This window comes from Oncorhynchus masou, chromosome 6 (assembly GCF_036934945.1).
Source record: "Oncorhynchus masou masou isolate Uvic2021 chromosome 6, UVic_Omas_1.1, whole genome shotgun sequence".
NCBI classification, from domain to species: Eukaryota; Metazoa; Chordata; class Actinopteri; order Salmoniformes; family Salmonidae; genus Oncorhynchus; species Oncorhynchus masou.
The window spans coordinates 15,578,277-15,596,513 of NC_088217.1; the positions used below are offsets into that span (position 1 = coordinate 15,578,277).

At 46.3% G+C, this 18,237-nt stretch overlaps 1 protein-coding gene across 1 annotated transcript in view; it reads left to right on the forward strand.

Annotated features, from left to right (window-relative positions):
• LOC135541466 (plexin-B1-like) overlaps positions 1 to 18,237 on the forward strand; it is a 180,032-nt gene that overhangs the window by 127,949 nt on the left and 33,846 nt on the right. Inside the window, exons 9-12 of the mRNA XM_064967774.1 lie at positions 3,891 to 4,023; positions 4,380 to 4,536; positions 12,885 to 12,993; positions 17,803 to 17,911. Coding sequence (XP_064823846.1) covers positions 3,891 to 4,023; positions 4,380 to 4,536; positions 12,885 to 12,993; positions 17,803 to 17,911 — 508 coding nt within the window. The remainder of the gene's footprint in view (positions 1 to 3,890; positions 4,024 to 4,379; positions 4,537 to 12,884; positions 12,994 to 17,802; positions 17,912 to 18,237) is intronic.

Genomic DNA, 18,237 nt, shown 5'->3' on the forward strand with positions numbered 1-18,237 from the left:
TCACATAGAAAAGTGAGTTATAGATTGGTTATTCTCATTAAAAGCACGTATAGGAAGCAGTCGGTCTGTTCTATGTTCGCTATTTCAATGCTTTCCGTTTTTTAAGTTTAGTTTTTGTGTCTAACTTTCGGTTTTGTACACCAGCTTCAAACATCTGAAAATACAATATTGTTGGTTTTGGAAAATACATTTCACAGCGGTTTAGATGGTAGAATGATTCTCTACATTATACTTGCTTGTTTTCTCACATAAACTGAAATTAGGCAAACTATAAGAATTTTAGTAACCAGGATATGGTAGAGCGATTTCTGCAAAGTGCATCTTTTAATTTTATTTAACCTTTATTTAAGTGGGCAATAGTTTGAGTAGTTGCTACAGTAGCCAAACCCAGGCTTTTCTCCATACACTCACAACTAAGCACATAAACAACATACTAGGAAGTAATTGGTTGGCCCAGCAACAACATACGAGGAAGTCATCGGCCCAGCAACAACATACGAGGAAGTCATCGGCCCAGCAACAACATACGAGGAAGTCATCGGCCCAGCAACAACATACGAGGAAGTCATCGGCCCAGCAACAACATACGAGGAAGTCATCGGCCCAGCAACAACATACGAGGAAGTCATCGGCCCAGCAACAACATACGAGGAAGTCATCGGCCCAGCAACAACATACGAGGAAGTCATCGGCCCAGCAACAACATACGAGGAAGTCATCGGCCCAGCAACAACATACGAGGAAGTCATCGGCCCAGCAACAACATACGAGGAAGTCATCGGCCCAGCAACAACATACGAGGAAGTCATCGGCCCAGCAACAACATACGAGGAAGTCATCGGCCCAGCAACAACATACGAGGAAGTCTAGACACTGTCGTGTGTCAAAAGTCCAGGAGGACTGCCTTTTCTGAGATACCTGACTCCATTTCCCCTCTCCCTCCCACTCCCCCTCCCTCTGTTTCCCCCTCTCTCCCCCTCCTGTGCTATAGTGTTATGATGTAAAGACAATTATGTATCCATTACATTATATAATAATATACACTGAGTGTACAAAACATTAAGAACACCTGCTCATACCGTGACATGGGCTGACCAGGTGAATCCAGGTGAAAGCTATGATCCCTTATTGATGTCACTTGTTAAATCCACTTCAAATCAGTGTAGATGAAGGGGAGGAGACAGGGTAAATAAGGATTGAGACAATTGAGACATGAATTGTGTATGTGTGCCATGGGCAAGGCAAAATACTGTGCCTTTGAAGGGAGTATGGTAGTTGGGGGCATGGTAGTTGGTGCCAGGCACACCTGTTTGTGTCAAGAACTGCAACCCTGCTGCTCTACAGTTTCCCGTGTGTATTAAGAATGGTCTACCACCCAAAGGACATCCAGCCAACTGTGGGAAGCATTGCAGTTAACACAGGCCAACATCCCTGGGTAACGCTTTCGACACCTTGTAGAGTCCATGCCTTGAAGAATTCAGGCTGTTCTGAGGGCTAAAGGGGATGCAACTCAATATTAGGAAGATGTTCCTTGTGTTTTGTCCACTCAGTCTATTCTAAGTATGTACTATTTCTTTAACAGTATGCCATGCTGATAGTACATTGTATGTACACTACATTACCAATTTTTATTTTTTATTTTACCTTTATTTAACCAGGCAAGTCAGTTAAGAACAAATTCTTATTTTCAATGACGGCCTAGGAACAGCGGGTTAACTGCCTGTCCAAGGGCAGAACGACAGATTTGTACCTTGTCAGCTCGGGGGTTTGAACTTGCAACCTTCCGGTTACTAGTCCAACGCTCTAACCACTAGGCTACCATGCCGCCCCCCACATGTATGTGCCCCCAACTACCATACTCCCTGGACACCTGCTCGTCAAACATCTTGTTCCAAAATCAGGGGCATTAATATGGAGTTGGTGCCCCCTTTGCTGCTATAACAGCCTCTACTCTTCTGGGAAGGCTGTCCACTAGATGTTGGAACGTTGCTGCGGGGACTTGCTTCCATTCAGCCACATGCGTTAGTGAGGTCGGACACTGATGTTGGGCGATTAGGCCTGGTTGCAGTCGGCGTTGCAATTAATCTCAAAGGTATTCGTTGAGGTCAGGGCTCTGTGCAGGCCAGTCAAGTTCTTCCACACAAACCTTGAGAGACAATTTCTGTATGGACCTTGCTTTGTGCGCTGAAACAGGAAAGGGCCTTCTCCAAACTGTTGCCACAAAGTTGGAAACACAGAATCGTTGAGAATGTCATTGAATGCTACATCGTTAAGATTTCCCTTCACTGAACTAATGGGCCTAGCCAGAAACCATGAAAACCAGCCACAGACCATTTATTCCTCATCCACCAAACTTTACAGTTGGCACTTTGCATCGGGGCAGGTAGCGTTCTCCTGGCATCCGCCAAGCCCAGATTCGCCCGTCGGACTGCCAGATGGTGAAGCGTAATTCATCACTACAGAGAACACGTTTCCACTGCTCCAGAGTCGACTGGCGGCGAGCTTTACACCACTCCAGCCGGTGCTTGGCATTGTACATGGTGCTTGTGGTTTGTTTGTGGCTGCGCAGTCATGGAAACCTATTTCATGAAGCTCCCGACGAACAGTTATTTTGCTGACGTTGCTTCCAGAAGCAGTTTGGAACTCTGTAGTAAGTGTTGCAACCGAGGACAGACGATTTTTACACGCTGTACGCTTCAGCGCTCTACGGTCCCATTCTGTGAACTTGTGCGGCCTACCACTTTGCGGCTGAGCCGTTGTTGCTCCTAGATGTTTCCACTTCTCAAATCGACACTTACAGTTGACCGGGGCAGCTCTAGCAGGGCAGAAATGTGACGAGCTGACTTGTTAGAAAGGTGGCATCCTATGACGGTGCCACATTGAAAGTCACGGAGCTCTTCAGTAAGGCCATTCTACTGCCAATGTTTTCCTATGGTGATTTCATGGCTGTGTGCTCGATTTTATACACCAGCAACTTTTGTATCTATAGTGAATGTAATGATGCATCTATTATGGTATGATAATATATTGTACGTATACATTATGATTTACACTCAGTGACCAGTTTATTAGGTACCTATCTAGTACCGGGTCGGACCCACCTTTGCCTCCAGAACAGCTTGAATTCTTCGGGAATCAAAACATTGCTCAATTGCTATCAAGGGACCTAACGTGAGCCAGGAAAGCATTCCCCACACCATTACACCACTGCCACCAGCCTGTACCGTTGACAAGCAGGATGGGGTCATGGACTCATGTTACTTACGCCAAGTCCTGACTCTGCCTTCAGCTTGACGCCACAGAAACCTGGATTCGTTGGACCAGGCACTCCTCAATTATCCAGTGTTGGTGATGTGTCCACTGGAGTCGCTTCTTCTTGTTCTTAGCTGATAGCCCATCCCTGACAACGACTGACTAGTTGTTGCGTTCTGAGATGTTGCTCTGTGACATAATTTGTTTGTGGTCCACCTGTTAGCTTGCACGATTCATTACATTCTCTTTCGACCTCGTTGATCAACCAGCTGTTTTCGCCCCCAGGACTGCCGCTGACTGGATGTTTTGTTTGCCTCGCCATTCTCTGTAAACTCTAGACACTGTCGTGTGTCAAAAGTCCAGGAGGACAGCCTTTTCTGAGATACTGGACTCTCCGTGCCGGTCATCGACGATCATGCCACGCTCAGTGGAATAGTAACTAGATGTCTGTCTGCCTGCTTTTAAAGCAAGCCATGGCCACATAATGATTTTTGTGAATGTGGTGGTGTACCTAATAAACTAAATAATAATATGTTGGTATCAATAAAGTATAGTATGATCATGTATTGTGTAGATGTAGTCTGGGCAATGGTAATGTATCAGTATGTGAGATGATATTAACATTTTGATATGTGTAGGTGTGGCCAGCAGGCTCAGTGTTCACGCGGGGCCCAGGCAGGCCAGTGGCTGTGGAGCTTCGACATGGAGCAGAAGTGTCTCACCATCCAGTCCCTCAGCCCCTCCAACATCAGCCGGCAGGAGAAGAGAAGTGTATGTCTGTGTGTCTGTGCGTACGTGTGTCTGTGGGTACGTGAGTCTGGGCATACGTGTATGTTTGTATGTGTGTATTTTTGTGTGTGTGCTTGCATGCATGTGTGTTCAAGTACATGGGTATGTGAGCACATGCTTTTATACAGGGTTGTTCCTTCATGTTCACACTGTGAGGGATAGTTTTAGCCTGGCTGGATCCTGGCTGGATCTTGGCTGGCAGTGTTTGCTTGTTTTACATCCAGTTTTACAGCAGAGATCAGAGATGGTTATCATATACATTCTCCTTGCAGATCCGAACCAGCTCGTTCTCGCTCTCTCTCGCTCTCTCTCTTACATCTTCTCCCTACCTCCCTCAGATCTCTCTATCAGTCCTGGGCCTGGCCGTCCTAGAAGAGGACAAGTCGTACTCCTGTTTCTTTCACGACTCTGAGAGTCCTGCCACAGTCACTGACATGGGGGTCACCTGCCTCTCCCCTGACCCCCACAGGGTGTTGACTGGGCCCCCGGGACAAGGTGAGTTCCAAGCGGGCCAGATGGGTACTAGGCATGGAACCTGCTTCTCTATACTGTTTATACACGTGAATGCACAAGCGCACACTTCATCATTTTAATGAGATGTTAAACGTCTCTCACTCGTTAGTGTGTGTGTTGTTATACAGACCCAGGAGCCTCTAAGCAGCAGTAGGTACCGTGTCCTTACAGAGCAGATGTATGTTGGATCCAAATCCTCTTTGTCTCCCAGTTTACACAGCAGGGAGTCATCTCCATGTCCGCCAGTCTGGGGAGCTTCTCATGCAATTCATCCGTCACGTGTGTTTCATGCAGGCTTCTATCTTTGGGCCTGGGATAGTGCGGTATGGTTTGGCCTGGGATAGTGCGGTATGGTTTGGCCTGGGATAGTGCGGTATGGTTTGGCCTGGGGATAGTGCGGTATGGTTTGGCCGGGGATAGTGCGGTATGGTTTGGCCTGGGATAGTGCGGTATGGTTTGGCCTGGGATAGTGCGGTATGGTTTGGCCTGGGATAGTGCGGTATGGTTTGGCCTGGGGATAGTGCGGTATGGTTTGGCCTGGGGATAGTGCGGTATGGTTTGGCCTGGGGATAGTGCGGTATGGTTTGGCCTGGGGATAGTGCGGTATGGTTTGGCCTGGGGATAGTGCGGTATGGTTTGGCCTGGGGATAGTGCGGTATGGTTTGGCCTGGGATAGTGCGGTATGGTTTGGCCTGGGATAGTGCGGTATGGTTTGGCCTGGGGATAGTGCGGTATGGCTTGGCCTGGGATAGTGCGGTATGGTTTGGCCTGGGATAGTGCGGTATGGTTTGGCCTGGGATAGTGCGGTATGGTTTGGCCTGGGATAGTGCGGTATGGTTTGCCTGGGATTGCGGTATGGTTTGGCCTGGGTATTTAACATGAGGGCTAGGTATTTAACATGAGGGCTAGGTTGCATGCTTGGAGCCATCAATTTGTTTTGGTCAGTCATTTCTGATGCATTATGGGCATTAACTGTTTACACACATGCACTAGTGAACTCCTATCATGTCCCCCTTTCTTCCCTCCTCCATCCACTTTTTCTCTCCATCCACTTTTTTCTCTCACCACCCCATCTCTCACCCCCCCATCTCTCATCCCCCATCTCTCACCCCCCCCCATCTCTCACCCCACCATCTCTCACCCCCCCATCTCTCTCACCCCCCCACGTCTCAGCCCCCCATCTGTCTCCCTGGTTCCCATAAAAAGGATTCCTGAAGAGAGGAGGTTTGTTGTGGTTCCCAGGCCATGAGGGCTAGGTATTTAACATGAGGGCTAGGTATTTAACATGAGGGTTAGGTATTTAACATGAGGGCTAGGTATTTAACATGAGGGCTAGGTATTTAACATGAGGGCTAGGTATTTAACATGAGGGCTAGGTATTTAACATGAGGGCTAGGTATTTAACATGAGGGCTAGGTATTTAACATGAGGGCTAGGTATTTAACATGAGGGCTAGGTATTTAACATGAGGGCTAGGTATTTAACATGAGGGCTAGGTATTTAACATGAGGGCTAGGTATTTAACATGAGGGCTAGGTATTTAACATGAGGGCTAGGTATTTAACATGAGGGCTAGGTATTTAACATGAGGGCTAGGTATTTAACATGAGGGCTAGGTATTTAACATGAGGGCTAGGTATTTAACATGAGGGCTAGGTATTTAACATGAGGGCTAGGTATTTAACATGAGGGCTAGGTATTTAACATGAGGGCTAGGTATTTAACATGAGGGCTAGGTATTTAACATGAGGGCTAGGTATTTAACATGAGGGCTAGGTATTTAACATGAGGGCTAGGTATTTAACATGAGGGCTAGGTATTTAACATGAGGGCTAGGTATTTAACATGAGGGCTAGGTATTTAACATGAGGGCTAGGTATTTAACATGAGGGCTAGGTATTTAACATGAGGGCTAGGTATTTAACATGAGGGCTAGGTATTTACCATGAGGGCTAGGTATTTACCATGAGGGCTAGGTATTTACCATGAGGGCTAGGTATTTAACATGAGGGCATGAGGGGTATTTACCATGAGGGCTAGGTATTTACCATGAGGGCTAGGTATTTAACATGAGGGCTAGGTATTTAACATGAGGGCTAGGTATTTAACATGAGGGCTAGGTATTTAACATGAGGGCTAGGTATTTAACATGAGGGCTAGGTATTTAACATGAGGGCTGGGTATTTAACATGAGGGCTAGGTATTTAACATAGGTATTTAACATGAGGGCTAGGTATTTACCATGAGGGCTAGGTATTTACCACGAGGGCTAGGTATTTAACATGAGGGCTAGGTATTTACCATGAGGGCTAGGTATTTAACATGAGGGCTAGGTATTTAACATGAGGGCTAGGTATTTAACATGAGGGCTAGGTATTTAACATGAGGGCTAGGTATTTAACATGAGGGCTAGGTATTTTTAACATGAGGGCTAGGTATTTAACATTAACATGAGGGCTAGGTATTTAACTAGGTATTTAACATGAGGGCTAGGTATTTAACATGAGGGCTAGGTATTTAGGGCTAGGTATTTAACATGAGGGCTAGGTATTTACCATGAGGGCTAGGTATTTAACATGAGGGCTAGGTATTTAACATGAGGGCTAGGTATTTAACATGAGGGCTAGGTATTTAACATGAGGGCTAGGTATTTAACATGAGGGCTAGGTATTTAACATGAGGGCTAGGTATTTAACATGAGGGCTAGGTATTTACCATGAGGGCTAGGTATTTACCATGAGGGCTAGGTATTTAACATGAGGGCTAGGTATTTAACATGAGGGCTAGGTATTTAACATGAGGGCTAGGTATTTAACATGAGGGCTAGGTATTTACCATGAGGGCTAGGTATTTACCATGAGGGCTAGGTATTTACCATGAGGGTATTTAACATGAGGTATTTAACATGAGGGCATGAGGTATTTACCATGAGGGCTAGGTATTTACCATGAGGGTATTTAACATGAGGTATTTAACATGAGGGCTAGGTATTTAACATGAGGGGCATGAGGGCTAGGTATTTAGGGCTAGGTATTTAACATGAGGGCTAGGTATTTAACATGAGGGCTAGGTATTTAACATGAGGGCTAGGTATTTTTAACATGAGGGCTAGGTATTTAACATTGTATTTAACATGAGGGCTAGGTATTTAACATGAGGGCTAGGTATTTAACATGAGGGCTAGGTATTTAACATGAGGGCTAGGTATTTAACATGAGGGCTAGGTATTTAACATGAGGGCTAGGTATTTAACATGAGGGCTAGGTATTTAACATGAGGGCTAGGTATTTAACATGAGGGCTAGGTATTTAACATGAGGGCTAGGTATTTAACATGAGGGCTAGGTATTTAACATGAGGGCTAGGTATTTAACATGAGGGCTAGGTATTTAACATGAGGGCTAGGTATTTAACATGAGGGCTAGGTATTTAACATGAGGGCTAGGTATTTAACATGAGGGCTAGGTATTTAACATGAGGGCTAGGTATTTAACAAGGGCCTGAGGGCTAGGTATTTAACATGAGGGCTAGGTATTTTAACCTGAGGGCTAGGTATTTAACATTTGAGGGCTAGGTATTTAAGGGCTAGGTATTTGAGGGCTAGGTATTTAACATGAGGGTTAGGTATTTACCATGAGGGCTAGGTATTTAACTAGGTATGAGGGCTAGGTATTTAACATGAGGGCTAGGTATTTAACTAGGTATGAGGGCTAGGTATTTAACATGAGGGCTAGGTATTTAACATGAGGGCTAGGTATTTACCATGAGGGCTAGGTATTTAACATGAGGGCTAGGTATTTAACCATGAGGGCTAGGTGTTTAACATTTGAGGGCTAGGTATTTAACATGAGGGGGCTAGGTATTTAACATGAGGGTTAGGTATTTAACATTTGAGGGCTAGGTATTTAACTAGGTATTTGAGGGCTAGGTATTTAACATGAGGGCTAGGTATTTACCATGAGGGCTAGGTATTTACCATGAGGGCTAGGTATTTAACATGAGGGCTAGGTATTTAACATGAGGGCTAGGTATTTAACATGAGGGCTAGGTATTTAACATGAGGGCTAGGTATTTACCATGAGGGTTAGGTAGTTAGTCCCATCTGCCTGGGGATATTAGTGAATGGAGAGAGACTCACACTGATCCCACAGGTATTACAGGGAGATCTGTGTGTTTGTGTGCGTTTGTATGATCTGCAGATGGTTCAGATAGAATCTCAGGAGTAACGAATCCAGTCACGGCATGTTATCATGGTTTAGTTCATGGTCTCAACAATTAAGTCAAGACCTTAAGTCGGTTTAAGTATAGTTAACATTCTCTTATCTAGAGCGACTTACAATTAGTGTGATTAAAACCAGGAAGATCACCTTAAAACGTCAAGATTGTGAATTTATCAAATCTAATTGCATACAGTAGCAATTAGCTCCAAGGAAAAATACTTTTTATGTGCACAAATTAGTGTTAAGTGTGTGTACTTGGCAAGTGAGGGAAGGTGTACAGAGTATATTGAAAGCAGATGCTTCCACACAGGTGTGGTTCCTGAGTTAATTAAACAATTATCATCCCATCATACTTTGGGTCATGTATAAAAATGCTGGGCAGCCCATTATTTTGCCATTATATTTAGGCTACAAATGGCTATGCCCCCATGGGATGGCAACTCCCCTGTCCAAAGGGCACGAGTGTTCACTGAATGCTTTGATGAGCATGAAAATGATGTAAACCATATGCCATGGCTGTCTCAGTCACCAGATCTCAACCCAAGAATAAGAACTTACCCTTGAATAATGTTGTTGTATCCCTCACCTAGAGTTCCAGACACTTGTAGCATCTATGCCAAGGTTCATTGAAGCTGTTCTGGCACGTGGTGCCCAATGCCCTATTCAGACATTTATGTTGGTGTTTCCTTTATTTTGTCAGTTACCTGTAGATGTGTGTATCTGTCTGTGTTGCTCACACAGTGTGTTCAACCAGACCTGAATTCTTCACTTTGGCTGTTTAGGCTTTGTAGCTGCAGATGGATTTCATTAGAACTCTGTTGTTTCTCAACTCGGCAAAGCACACTCTGTTTGTATCCCAAATGGCACCCTATTCCCTACATACAGCACCCTATACAGTGCTTTTGGAAAGTATTCAGACCCCTTAACTTAACCACATTTTGTTAGGTTATAACCTTTATTCTAAAATTAAATATTTTTTTCCCCTCATCAATCTGCAAATAATACCCCATAATGACGAAGCAAAAACAGTTATATATTTTTTGTATGTATTAAATATACATTAGTATTCAGACCCTTTACTTAGCACCATTGGCAGCCATTACAGCCTTGAGCCTTCTTGGGTATGACACTACAAGCTTGGCACACTTGTATTTGGGGAGTTTCTCCCAGTCTTCTCTGCAGATCCTCTCAAGCTCTGTCAAGTTGAATGGGGAGCGTCGCTGCACAGCGATTTTCAGGTCTCTCCAGAGGTGTTTGATCAGGTTCAAGTCCGGGCTCTGGCTGGGCCACTCAAGGACATTGAGACTTGACCAGAAGCCACTCCTGTGTTGTCTTGGCTGTGTGCTTAGGGTCGTTGTCCTGTTGGAAGGTAAAACCTTCGCCCTAGTCTGAGGTCCTGAGCGCTCTGGAGGTTTTCATTAAGGATCGCCCTGTACTTTTCTCCATTCATCTTTGCCTCGATTCTGACGAGTCTCCAAGTCTCTGCCACTGAAAACCATCCACACAGCTTGATGCTGCCACCACCATGCTTCACTGTAGGGATGGGGTCAGGTTTCCTCCAGACATGACACTTGGCATTCAGGCCAAAGAGTTCAATCTTGGTTTCATCAGACCAGAGAATCTTGTTTCTCATTGTCTGAGAGACTTTAGGTGCTTTTTGTCAAAAAAGTGTGCCTTTTACTGAGGAGTGGCTTCCGTCTGGCCACTACCATAAAGGCCTGATTGGTGGAGTACTGCAGAAATGGTTGTCCTTCTGGAAGGTTCTCCCATCTCCACAGAGGAACTCTAGTGCTCTATCAGAGTAACTATCGGGTTCTTGTTCACCTCCCTGACCAAGGCCCTTCTCCCCTGATTGCTCAGTTTGGCCAGGTGGCCAGCTCTAGGAAGAGTCTTGATGGTTCCAAACTTCTTTCATTTAAGAATGATGGAGGCCACTGTGTTCTTGGGGACCTTCTATTCTGCAGAAATGTTTTGGTACCCTTCCCCAGATCTGTGCCTCGACACAATCCTGTCTCGGAGCTCTATGGACAATTCCTTCGACCTCATGGCTTGGTTTTTGTTCTGACATACACTGTCAACTGTGGGACCTTATATAGACAGGTGTTGCCATTCCAAATCATCTCCAATCAATTGAATTTACCACAGGTGGACTCATATCATTTACTTAAGTAAATGAGGTAAGTAAATGAGGTATTTTTGTTTTTGCAAAAATGTTTAAAAATCTTTTTTTGCTTTGTCATTATTGGGTATTGTGTGTAGATTACTGTAATGTAGTAACATGTGGAAAGGGTCAAGGGGTCTGAATACTTTCAGAAGGTACTGTAGTGTACTACTGTTGACCAGGGCCCATAGGGAGTAAGGTGCCATTTGGGACACAATCCATCACTCTCCTGTTCTCGACCTCCTCACACTCTCCTGTTCTCGACCTCCTCACACTCTCCTGTTCCCGACCTCCTCTCACACTCTCCTGTTCCCGACCTCCTCTCACACTCCTGTTCCCGACCTCCTCTCACACTCTCCTGTTCTCGACCTCCTCTCTCACACTCTCCTGTTCCCGACCTCCTCCTCACACTCTCCTGTTCCCGACCTCCTCTCTCACACTCTCCTGTTCCCGACCTCCTCTCTCACACTCTCCTGTTCCCGACCTCCTCTCTCACACTCTCCTGTTCCCACACTCTCCTCTCCTCTCACACTCTCCTGTTCCTCTCTCACACTCTCCTGTTCCCGTCTCCCGACCTCCTCTCTCACACTCTCCTGTTCCCGACCTCCTCTCTCACACTCTCCTGTTCCCGACCTCCTCTCTCACACTCTCCTGTTCCCGACCTCCTCTCACACTCTCCTGTTCCCGACCTCCTCTCGCACTCTCCTGTTCCCGACCTCCTCTCGCACTCTCCTGTTCCCGACCTCCTCTCTCACACTCTCCTGTTCCCGCACTCTCCTGTTCCCGACCTCCTCTCTCACTCTCCGCACTCCTGTTCCCGACCTCCTCTCGCACTCTCCTGTTCCCGACCTCCTCTCACTCTCCTGTTCCCGACCTCCTCTCTGTTCCCGACCTCCTCTCTCACACTCTCCTGTTCCCGACCTCCTCTCGTTCCCCACTCTCCTGTTCCCGACCTCCTCTCTCACACTCTCCCTCCCGACCTCCTCTCTCACACTCTCCTGTTCCCACTCTCCGACCTCCTCTCTCTCACACTCTCCTGTTCCCGACCTCCTCCTCACACTCTCCTGCACTCGCACTCTCCTGTTCCCGACCTCCTCGCACTCTCCTGTTCCCGACCTCCTCTCGCACTCTCCTGTTCCCGACCTCCTCTCTCGCACTCTCCTGTTCCCGACCTCCTCTCGCACTCTCCTGTTCCCGACCTCCTCTCTCACTCTCCTGTTCCCGACCTCCTCTCTCACTCTCCTGTTCCCGACCTCCTCTCGCACTCTCCTGTTCCCGACCTCCTCTCTCACACTCTCCTGTTCCCGACCTCCTCTCTCACTCTCCTGTTCCCGACCTCCTCTCTCACACTCTCCTGTTCCCGACCTCCTCTCTCACACTCTCCTGTTCCCGACCTCCTCTCTCACACTCTCCTGTTCCCGACCTCCTCTCACACTCTCCTGTTCCCGACCTCCTCCTCCCGCACTCTCCTGTTCCCGACCTCCTCTCGCACTCTCCTGTTCCCGACCTCCTCTCCGCGACTCTCTCGCTCTCCTGTTCCCGACCTCCTCTCGACTCTCCTCTGTTCCCGACCTCCTCTCGCACTCTCCTGTTCTTCTCGACTCTCCTGTTCCCGACCTCCTCTCTCACTCTCCTGTTCTCGACCTCCTCTCGCACTCTCCTGTTCTCGACCTCCTCTCGCACTCTCCTGTTCTCGACCTCCTCTCGCTCTCTCCTGTTCTCGAACTCCTCCTGCTTTTATTCAGACATACAGACATGGTCAAGTCTCACTCTCATTTTCAAATCTTCATAAGACTCAGTTCTAAGATGAAGCTTAGACAAATATTTTCACAACATATTATTTTTAGAAAGCTTGGCACTGTGTTGGGTAGGGATCCTGAGGAGGTAAGACGTAACATTTAATATTTGTTTGTCTCTTTTCTCATTCTCTCCGTTTCTCTCTCTCCTCAGATTTTGTCATGGTCACCCTGTCCCTGCGCTTCGGTGACGTCATCGTCACGGCGACAGAGTTCACCTTCTACGACTGTACTGCAGCCAAGCAGCTGTCTGGGAGCGTGCCGTGAGTTAACCTACCTCTCCCTCTCTGTCTCACTCACTCGCGCTCTCTCTCTGGCTTGCTCGTGCGCTCTCTCTGGCTGGCTCGCTCGCGCTCTCTCTGGCTGGCTCGCTCGCGCTCTCTCTGGCTGGCTCGCTCGCGCTCTCTCTGGCTGGCTCGCTCGCGCTCTCTCTCTCGCTGGCTGGCTGGCTCGCGCTCTCTCTGGCTGGCTCGCTCGCGCTCTCTCTGGCTGGCTCGCTCGCGCTCTCTCTGGCTGGCTCGCTCGCGCACTCCTGGTGATCAAATCAAATTTTATTTCTCACATGTGCCGAATACAAGAGGTGTACACCTTAATGTGAAATGCTTACTTACAAGCCCTTAAATAACAATACAATTTTAAGAAAAAATTATTATAATTAAGGAGCAACAATAAAATAACAGTGGCGAGGCTATATACAGGGGGTTCCGGTACATAGTCAATGTGAGGGGGCACCGGTTAGTCAAAGTAATTGAGGTAATATGTACAGTTTAAGTCGGAAGTTTACATACACCTTAGCCAAATACATTTAAACTAAGTTTTTCACAATTCTTGACATTTAATTAATCCTAGTAAAAATTCCCTGTCTTTGGTCAGTTAGGATCACCACTTTATATTATTAAGAATGTGAAATGTCAGAATAATAGTAGAGAGATTGATTTATTTCAGCTTTTATTTCTTTCATCACATTCCCAGTGGGTCAGAAGTTTGCATACACTCAATTAGTATTTGGTAGCATTGCCTTTAAATTGTTTAACTTGGGTCAAACGTTTCAGGTAGTGTTCCACAAACTTCCCACAATAAGGGGTGAATTTTGGCCCAATACCCCTGACAGAGCTGGTGTAACTGAGTCAGGTTTGTAGGCCTCCTTGCTCACACACAGTTCTGCCCACATTTTCTATAGGATTGAGTTCAGGGCTATGTGATGGTCACTTCAATACCTTGACTTTGTTGTCCTTCCTGACTGATGTCTTGAGATATTGCTTCAATGTATTCACATAATTGTCCCACCTCATGATGCCATCTATTTTGGGAAGTGCACCAGTCCCTCCTGCAACAAAGCACCCCCACAATATGATGCTGCCACCCCCGTGCCTCACGGTTGGGATGGTGTTCTTGGCCTTGCAAGCCTTCCCCTTTTTCCACATAGAAATATCCTCTGGTCTGATGAAACAAAAATAGAACTGTTTGGTCATAATGACCATCGGGTCATAATGACCAAACAGTTCTATTTTTGTTTCATCAGACCAGAGGATATTTCTCCAAAAAGTACAATCTTTGTCCCCATGTGTAGTTGCAAACCATAGTCTGGCTTTTTTATGGCGGTTTAGTAGCAGTGGCTTCTTCCTTGCTGAGCGGCCTTTTAGGTTATGTCGATATAGGACTCGTTTTACTGTGGATATAGATACTTTTGTACCTGTTCCCTCCAGCATCTTCACAGGGTCATTTGGTGTTGTTCTGGGATTGATTTGAACTTTTCACACCAAAGTACTTTTATCTCTAGGAGACAGAACGCACTTCCTTCCTGAGCGGTATGATGGCTGTGTAGTCCCATGGTGTTTATACCTGAATACTATTGTTTGTACGGATGAACATGGTACCTTCAGGCGTTTGGAAATTGCTCCCAAGGATGAACCAGACTTGTGGAGGTCTACAATAGTTTTTCTGAAGTCCTGGCTGATTTCTTTTGATTTTCCTGTGATGTCAAGCAAAGTAGCACTGAGTCTGAAGTTAGGCCTTGAAATACATCCTCAGGTACACCTCGAATTCACTCAAATGAAGCTTCTAAAGCCATGACATCATTTTCTGGAATTTTCCAAGCTGTTTAAAGGCACAGTCAACTTAGTGTATGTAAACTTCTGACCCACTGGAATTGTGATACAGTGAAATAATCTGTCAGTAAACAATTGTTGGACAAATTATTACAAAGTAGATGTCCTAACCGACTTGCCAGAACTATAGTTTGTTAACAAGAAATTTGTGGAGTGGTTAAAAAAACGAGTTTTAATGACTCCAACCTAAGTGTATGTAAACTTCCGACTTCAATTGTCCATGTCGGTAGAGGTAAAATTACTATGCATTGATAATAAACAGAGTAGCAGCAGTGTAAAAAAGGGGCGGGGGTAGCCATTTGATCAACTGTTCAAGAGTCTTATGGCTTGAGGGTAGAAGCTGTTAAGAAACCTTTTTGAGCTAGACTTGGTCCTCTGGTACCGTTTCCCGTTCCTCTAGCAGAGAGAACAGTCTGACGAGGGTGGCTGGAGTCCAAGGCAATGCCCTCGATGGTCTGACTAGGGTGGCTGGAGTCCAAGGCAATGCCCTCGATGGTCTGACTAGGGTGGCTGGAGTCCAAGGCAATGCCCTCTGGTACAACTGTAGAACATTTTGAGGATCTGAGGACCCATGCCAAATCTTTTCAGTCTCCTGAGGGGAAATAGGTGTTATCGTGCCCTCTTCATGACTGCCTTGGTGTGTTTGGACACTAAGGAACTTGAAGCTCTCAACCTGCACCACTGCAGCCCCGTCGATGAGAATGGGGTCGTACTTGATCCTCCTTTTCCTGTAATACACAATCATCTCCTTCATCTTGATCACGTTGAGGGAGAGGTTGTTATCCTGGCACCACACTGCCAGGTCTCTGACCTCCTCCTTATAGGCTGTCTCATCCTTGTCAGTGATCAGGCCACTGCTGTGTCGTTGGCAAACTTAATGATGGTGTTGGAGTCGTGCCTGGCCATGCAGTCATGGGTGAGCAAGGGAGTACAGGAGGTGACTGAGCACCCACTCTTGAGGGGCACATGTGTTGAGGATCAGCGTGGCAGATGTGTTGTTACCTACCCTCACCACCTGGGGGCCGGCCTGTCAGGAAGTCCAGGATCCAGTTGCAGTGGGAGGTATGTAGTCCTAGGGTCCTTAGCTTAGTGATGAGCTTTGAGGGCACTATGATGTTGAACTCTGAGCTGTAGTCAATGATTAGCATTCTTTTTGTCCAGATGGGAAAGGTCAGTGTGGAATGCAATAGAAACTGCATCTGGATTTGTTTGGGCGGTATGCAAATTGGAGTTGGTCTAGGGTTTCTGGGATGGTGTTGATGTGAGCCATTACCAGCGTTTCAAAGCACTTCATGGCTACAGACGTGAGTGCTACGGGTCGGTAGTCATTTAGGCAGGTTGCCTTTATGTTCTTGGGCACAGGGACTATGGTGGTCTGCTTGAAACATGTTGGTATTATAGACTCGGTCAGGGAGAGTTTGAAAATGTCAGTGAAGACACTTGCCAGTTGTTCAGCACATGCTCAAACTACACGTCCTGGTAATTTGTCTGGCCCTGCGGCCTTGTGAATGTTTACTTGTTTAAAGGTCTTACTCACATCAGCTACAGAGAGCGTGATCACACAGTCGTCCAGGACAGCTGATGCTCTCATTCATGCTTCAGTGTTGCTTGCCTCGAAGCGAGCATAGAAGTAATTTACATCGTCTGATAGGTTTGTGTCACTGGGCTTGCGGCTGTGCTTCCCTTTTTTAGTCCTCAATAGTTTGCAAGCCCTACCACATCCGGCAAGCGTCGGAGCCGGTGTAGTACGATTCAATATTAGTCCTGTATTGCCTGTTTGATGGTTAGTCGGAGGGCATAGCGAGATATCTTATAAGCGTCCGTGTTAGAATCCTGCTCCTTGAAAGCGGCAGCTCTACCCTTTAGGTCAGTGCAGATGTTGCCTGTAATCCATGGCTTCTGGTTGGGGTATGTACGCACGATCACTGTGGGGATGACTTTATCTATGCACTTATTCTGGAACATATTCCAGTCTGTGCTAGCAAAATAGTCCTGTACCTTAGCATCTGCGTCCTCTGACTCCTTCCTTATTGAGCGAGTCACTGGTGCTTCCTGCTTTCGTTTTTCCTTGTAAGTAGGTAAATCGACCGCTACCACAAATATAGATGAATACTAGCTTGGTGAATAGTGTGGTCTACAGCTCATCATGAGATATTCTACCTCAGGCGAGCAAAAACCTTGAGAATTCATGCACCAGCTGTTTTTTACAAATATACGCAGACTGCCACCCCTTGTCATACCGGAGGCAGCTGTTCTATCTTGCCGATGAAGCAAAAACCTGCCAGCTGTATGTTATCCATGTCGTTCAGCCACGACTCTGTGAAACATAAGATATTACAGTTTTTAATGTCTCGTTGGTAGGATATCCTTGATTTTGAGCACATCCATTTTGTTATCCAATGATTGCGCGTTGGCTAGTTGGACTGATGGTAGAGGGGGTTTACTCACTCACCTACGAATTCTCAGAAGTGGAATATCTGGCCATAGGAGTGCCTTGTCAAGCTATAATATCTTGTAATACCTTTATGAACTGCATCTATTTGGCTGTGTGAGCCATAGAGATGCATAGAGTGGACACTTGACCACTAAAGACTATGATTGCATGGGCAGTGACATATCTATGGTGTTTACACATGCACTCACTCAATTACCTTTCTCCTTTCCTTTCCTGGCACCTTGTTCAGAACACTTCAATAAGGAACCCGCCAATTACATGACCCCTTTTTTACCACTTGTCCTAGATTGCCAGAAATTGGATTACCCTGTGTGCCAAGCTTGCTCTCCCTGTCCCCTCTTCCTGTTTCTCTCTCTCATTTCCTTTCTTTCATTTTATTTTCTAACAGCATTTCTGTTTCTTTCAATACCCTCTCCCTTTCTTTTTCTCTCCACCCTCTCTTACTCTCTCCTCCTCTCTTTCCCTATCTTTCTTATCCCAATCCCCCCTCTCTCTATTTCTCCTCCTAGTTGCCGCGGTTGTGTGTTGAGTCGCTGGGGCTGCAACTGGTGTGTCCACCAGCACACCTGTACCCACAAGCCCTCCTGTGACGAGGGGGTTATAATCTATAATGAACACGTAAGTCACACTCACTGCGACAACGGTCAATTAGCTCGAGATCAAAAGCATGTTGCACTTGAGGTCAAGACAGAAGAAAAGAGAGGAATGTTGCCCACACTCGCTATATCGTTCGCTGTGGAGTTTGGTCCACCTATTGCACCCTAGTGTGGCATGGTAAGTCTAGGCTGTGTGGGGCCAATCCATTGTAGATGGTTGATTGAAAGACAGTCTCTAACGTGGCAAAACAAAATGACACTTATTCTCACTGCACCACATGTCCCAAAACAAACATCCAATATAACTAACGATCATCTCCATTTTGCCTGTGTCGCCAACCAAGTGCA